The 6,000-nt window shown below is 63.5% G+C and overlaps 2 protein-coding genes across 2 annotated transcripts in view; one reads left to right on the top strand and one right to left on the bottom strand.

Moving 5' to 3' along the window:
* FOSB (FosB proto-oncogene, AP-1 transcription factor subunit) lies at nucleotides 1-4,593 on the bottom strand. The gene is made up of 4 exons (XM_037518180.1): nucleotides 4,304-4,593; nucleotides 2,098-2,418; nucleotides 1,744-1,851; nucleotides 1-740 (listed from the first exon to the last, which is right to left on the bottom strand). Exons 1-4 carry the CDS (start codon nucleotides 4,427-4,429, stop codon nucleotides 282-284), a joined length of 1,014 nt encoding a protein of 337 aa, XP_037374077.1. The 5' UTR covers nucleotides 4,430-4,593; the 3' UTR covers nucleotides 1-281.
* A 943-nt stretch (nucleotides 4,594-5,536) lies between these two features.
* ERCC1 (ERCC excision repair 1, endonuclease non-catalytic subunit) overlaps nucleotides 5,537-6,000 on the top strand; it is a 44,943-nt gene continuing 44,479 nt past the window's right edge. The window contains exon 1 of the mRNA XM_054697247.1: nucleotides 5,537-5,579. The gene's annotated coding sequence lies outside the window, so the exon portion shown is untranslated. The remainder of the gene's footprint in view (nucleotides 5,580-6,000) is intronic.

Raw genomic sequence — 6,000 nt, 5'->3', positions numbered from 1 at the left:
CCATCCCCAGAGGTTGGGTGGCGGTCAGACGGCCCACAGGCAGCCCGGGGCCTCCTTCCCCTCCCCACCCCCTGTCCCCAGAGTCACCAGCTCTCTGGCCTCGCGGGGCCGCAGAAACAAGAGGCGGCACAAAACCCCAGGGGTCCTCCTGTGGCTGGCAGTGGCGGCAGAGGGGCGGACAGCAGAGGCCTGGCAGCCCGCTTTGTCTCTTCCCCTCGTCCTCCTCCTCTCCTCTTCCAAATCTCTCTCCCTTGTGTGTGTTTGTTTTGTGTCTAAAGAGTTCACAGAGCGAGAAGGGAGGGCGAGGTCAGGGGGTCGGAAGGCTGGTCACTGCCGCTGGGGCGTTGGCCGGCGAACGCGGAGACCTCCGGGCAGGTGAGGACAAACGAGGAAGTGTACGAAGGGTTAACAACGGGGAAGGGGTCGCCGAGGACTTGAACTTCACTGTGTGTAAAGAGAGAAGCTGTCAGGTTGGGGGGTGCGTCTTGGCTGGTCTGGAAGGGCAGGGGCGGCGGTGGCGGGGGCGACAGCAGCCAGCCGAAACCGTCTTCCTTAGCGGATGCTGACCCCGGCAAATCTCTCACCTCCGCCAGCGGGCCGGGCCCCGGCCCCTCTTCGTAGGGGATCTTGCAGCCCGGTTTGTGGGCCACCAGCACAAACTCCAGACGCTCCTTCTCCTTTTGGAGCTCGGCAATCTCCGACTCCAGCTCTGCCTTTTCTTCCTCCAGCTGATCTGTCTCCTGAGGCCCGAGGCCAGGTCACCACGGAGGACAGGGAGGAAGGAGAAAAAGATGAGCCACTACAGAAGGTGAGTCACGGCCCAACCATCTCCCCTAGAGCTGCTGCCGAGGCTGGGGGGCTGGAAGGCAGCTCCGCCTTGAGAGAAGAGACCCCTGGGGGAGTCCTGGGGGCGTGGACTCGTGGCAAGGGCGTTGGGGGGACTCTGTATCCCCATCTGTTCAGGGTAGGGCTGAGAAAGGGCGGTTTGCTACCGAAGTCTCTGGTTGCAGGAGGCAGGCAGAGTTTGTTGAATGAATAACTGATTATGATGCCTTTTTAATGTCTCCTGCTCCCCTCTGTGACTCCCCCAGCCTCCCGCCCCCTGCCTCCCAGGAAAGAGACCAAGTAAAGCAGGAGAGTGGAGGATTTCCCTGACTTCTAGGGGCAGTAGTGCCAGGAAACTCTCAGACCCAGGCAGGGGTTAAAATGGGGGCGGGGAGCTTGGTGGCTACACCAGCCCCAGGTCTGAGAATACAGGCGGTAGGTGGTGGTGAATGGACACAAGATAAGAGGGTTTCATTCCACAGACCCTCCAGATTGTTTAGGTTTGGGGAAACCCGGGAGGTTTGGTAAGGGATGGAAGAGATGGAGAAACTGAGGCAAAAATGGATTCTCACTGGCCGAGGACCAAAGTAGACCAAATTGTTCTATATATTAAAGGTCCCTCATGTGACACTCTAGGGTGAAGTGAGGCCAGGAGAGTGGTGTGTGTGCATGGGGGGGGGGCGTGTCATAAAACAGGGTAGAGAGTAGCCAACAGTGGACAGAAGTGTGTGAGAGGGAGTGTGTGCGTGTGCGCGTGCACACGCATGCTCAGTCACCCCATCTGACCACATCTGTACCCTGCTTCCATACACGGAACCTCTGGTGCTCAGCCCAGGATAAGGGCACAGGTGTGGGGGGAACACGGGGCGCAAGTCCCCTGCAGCATCCCTTCACCCCACCCCTGGGGACCATCCTCACCGCCTGGAGCCGGTCAGTCAGCTCCCTCCGGCGGTTCCTGCACTTCGCGGCGGCGAGTTTGTTTCGTTCCCGGCGAACTCTTCGCTTCTCCTCTTCCTCTGGCGTAAGCTGAACAGGAGAGACAGAGGCCATGAGTGTGGGGGCCGAGGTGCATGTCCTCCAGCCATTTTTACCTGCTCCTCTTCCCCAAACCCCCAGGATCCCGGAAGGGACCCTCTGGTCCCCACTGGTGGTGCAGGGACACCAGGATTTCTTCATCGCACAGCGGACCCTCACCCCACTAGTGAGAAAGTTCCTGTCTCTCTTGCTTCCAACAGCCCCCCACCCCCCCAACTTCTGAGACCCGTTACTCACCGTCTCCTCTCGAGGTCTCCGAGGCCGGGCTCGGGCTGGGCGAACAGGCCCAGGTCCACTGGGGGTTCCGCTGGTGGAAGGCCCACCACTGCTACTAGCTGCACCGCTGCTGTAGCCACTCATGCCCGGGGTGGAGTAACTGGTGCCCGGCATGTCGTAGGGGTCGACAGCCGGGGGCTGGGAGGCCAGTGGCTGCCCCTGGGACTGGGCCATGGAAGAGATGAGGGTGGGTTGCACCAGCCACTGGAGGTCCTGGCTGGTTGTGATCGCTGTGACCGTGGGCACGAAGGAACCGGGCATTTCCCCGAGACCGGCGCACTCCTACGGGGTGACACATACACACACAGGCGTAGACACACAAACAGAGACACCAACACACACCCCCCCGACACACATACACACACCGACCCCGTGAGTGAGCACAGGGCGAGCGGGTGTGGATGTGTGTGTCACAGGCAAAAAGCCACAACACCCACCCTTCCACTACACCGTGACGCAGTGGTTAATGAGAGGATTTCTCTCAACTGCCTTCTACCTCCTCCTTCTTCCTCGGGGAAAGGTTGAACGGTTCCAGCGGGTGGTGAATCACACCCTGGGTTGGTGACTCTTAGGTGTGGGGGGGTGGGGAGGAGGCCGGACACAGCCGGGTAACAGAACCCCCGGGACGGAGTCACAGCCACACACACAGTCACACAACACCCCACCCCCACCCCAGAAGCAAGGGGAGGGAGGAGAGACCTCAGGCCACGGCTTGCTCTACACTCACACGCACACACACACACCCTCTGGGCGAGGGGGTGAGGGATGGGAGGGTCCATGAGACCTCCTCGCAGGGGCGGGGTCTCGGTCACAAGGGTTTTGGGGGGACGGACCTAGGTGTCAGAACGATGGAAGTAATTGTCTCTCCCCAGAGGGAGAGTGGCAGATGACAAGTTAGCGCGGCGGACAGGTGGAATAAAGTGACGCTCGGGGCTCCCTCAAACGGCGCGGAAGGGGGAAGGTGTAGGGCCTGGGCCCCCCGTCCCAAGCGGCTCTCGTCACCCCCACCCCCAAATGGAATCCTAGAACTGCTCGGGCCGAACTACTCTCCCAGGGGGCGTGGTGAGGGACGGGCTGGCGCGCAGGCCAATCAGCGGCCTGGAAACCCAGAGGGGGCGGTGCTCCCCGGGAGCACCTGGCTGGCTCCCCCAGGGTGCGCGGCTCCAGCCGGGGGTTCGGGCCCTGGGCAGGGCCGGGGGCCGGGCCGGGGCGGTGGGAGCGCGCCCGGAGGACAGGGTGGCGGCCCCAGGCCTCCCGCGGAGAAGCCGCACGCAGACCCCCCCCGGCGCTGAGAGCCGAGGGCCCGGGTCCCGCAAGGTCTTCGTGGACCCACTGGGCCCCTTTGGCGCCAGGAACCCCCTCGCTCTGCCTCTGAGCGAGCCGCCAGAGAGAGCGCGGCGCCGAGGAACTACGAGTTCCGGGGACACAGCGGGGGAAGGGCTCGGCACCCTACAAATAGGAAGGGAAAGTTGATTGGCCGAAGCCCGCGCCGCAGCGACCAATCGGAGCGCCGGGCTGCCCCCTCCCTTAGCAACGTGGCCCCGGCGTTCCAAAATAGAAAGCTCCCGGGACGTCAGGGGCGGGGCGGACGAAGGGGGCGCCGCGCGCTGTGCGTGCCCCGCGTCAGACGGAGGATTCCAGCGCGTCAGCCGTTACGCACGGGACCCCGTTACGTCTCCGCGCAGTAGGCGGACGCTGCGCCTCCAAGAGAGGGTTCGAGGCCCGCTTTTCCGCGGGAGAGCGGGCGCCCGGCGCGGGAGTGGGCGCTCGGCGGGAGCAGGGGGAGGGCGGAGGCTGCTGGAAGCGTCCCCGGGGTTTCCCCTGCCTGCCTAAGCCCGCCGGCTCCAGGCTGGAGACCGGGGTCCGGGGCAGTCCCGGCGCCGGCTGGAAGTTCTCAGCCCCGCTGCCGCATACACGTTGCACGGGTCGGCGCAGGCTCCCCGCCCCCAGGCTTGCCCCTCCGGGCGCCCTCCCTGCGCCGCGCGCACACAGCCAATTGCAGACGCGTCCCGGTTCTGCAGTTTGCAAAGTGCACGGAAGCCTGTTCCCTCTCGGATCCCGAGTTTAGACGCGACTTTGCTTGGAGTAAGGGGACTGGCTGCTCGCTCCGCACTTGCGTTCAAAAATGAAAACCCACAGAGCAGCGCCCCGACCCTCTAGAGCTTACCTGGGAGGCGGCGGCGGTGGGTGGGCTGCCGAAGGAGTCCACTGAAGACAGATACTGAGACTCGGCGGAGGGCGAGGAGCTGCACCGGGAGCCGGAGTCGTAGTCTCCGGGGAAAGCCTGAAACATTTCCCTGGGCACAGGGGGGCCCCTGTGACCACGCTGCGGTCGCCGGGAAGCCAAGGCTATGGCCGGGTGGGAGAAGAGAGGTGCGAGTCCGGAGTGAGCCGAGCGCGTCCCCAAAGCGCGCTGTCCGGGGAAGCTCAGGGAGAGGGAAGCGTCCCGCTCCAAACAATGGCTAAGTTTCTGTGCAATTCCTCTGCGGCGCTCAGGCTCCACGGGGACGCCGCGCCGCCTCCTCAAAGTCCAGACTCCCCGGGACCCACGGGCGTGGGGGGATCGCTCCCCCAGAGGTGGACGGCACTGTCCTGCGGGGCCGAATCTGCTTCGGGTGCGGTCTCGTCCACGCGTCCGGCGGGCCCCGCAGGGGGAGGGGAGTAATGCAGAAGACGGAGAAAGTAAGTCGGTCCTCCAAAACAAAGGTAGAATTATCTAGAAGAATCCGTCCAAAAACTTTCTCTCCGGAAAAAAAAAATAACAAGCCGAAGCTCACAGTCCCCACGAAGAAGAACCACAACAATCAAGTCCCCAAGTCCCAGCTCCGCGTGCCTCTGCCGTGGCCGTGGCTCTCGGGCTTATGAATGAAGCCCCAAGCCGCCAGCCCGTATTTATGCCCGGGACCCGCCCCCCTGCTTACGTCATCGTCCCGCGCTCCACAAACTTCCCCAAATCTCCGGCCCCGCCGAACCGAATCCCGCGCCGTCCGGCACGAGGGCAGCTCCGGCCTCCCTCTGGCCCCCTGTGTCACCCTCGCGGCCCCGGGGGTCTCGGGGGCTGCGTTCCGGGGCCCTCGGCGGGAGGGGATCCCGGCCCCGCCTCCCCGGAGTTCCTGTGACGCAATTAGCCATATAAGGAGCTCGGCCCGCGCGGCTGAGTGTTTGTTTGGTATCCTAGCAATTACGTCAGAGGGAATCCCTCGCTCGCTTGCTGCTAACCCTGTGAGCCTGCGGAACCCGCCCGCGCCTGCGCAGTGCCGCGCCGCCCCGGGGGCTGGTAATAATAGGTGTTCAGACCCGCCCGGGGAAGGCCGGGGGAAGGACCCCGGCGGGGAAGACCCCAGCCGGCGGGTCCCCCTCACGGCTGGCCACTTTTTCCAATTCTCCCAATGGTGCAGCGCCCCCGCTCGAGAGGAAGGTCGGATCCCCGAAAAGAGCCCCTGGTCAGTGCACGGTTGCACGTAGGCGGGGAAACTGAGTCCCGAGCGGGGCGGGAGGGGCTGTGACGCCCCAGGTGGAAGTGGAAGTGGAGTCCCTAGGCTCGAACTAGCTTTTGACCTGATTTGCTCAGTGAGTTGGTTTTTCCCTCGCTGAGCTGCTGCTTCGGTTTTCCCAGCTGGACACAGGATGGTGGGTCTTGAGCCTCGCTGTGCCCCCTTTCTGGCGTCTGGGAGAGGTGCGGATTTGGACGGGATGGGCACTGGCACAGGGTGAAGCCACCCCGCTGATGGTGTTGGTGACCCCTCCTTCCCGCTTTGTAATCCTACCAGTAGACAGAAAGCAGGTGGGGAGGGGAGTGACTATTATTGATAATACTAATAATAATAATGTGATGATCTTTATCATCATCGTTTGGATGCTGTG

The sequence above is a fragment of the Talpa occidentalis genome, unplaced genomic scaffold (assembly GCF_014898055.3).
Source record: "Talpa occidentalis isolate TD23 unplaced genomic scaffold, MPIMG_talOcc4v2.1 talOcc4.17, whole genome shotgun sequence".
Lineage (NCBI taxonomy): Eukaryota > Metazoa > Chordata > Mammalia > Eulipotyphla > Talpidae > Talpa > Talpa occidentalis.
The sequence above is the reverse complement of the archived record's forward strand: the minus strand, read 5'-3'. Positions and strand labels throughout refer to the sequence as shown.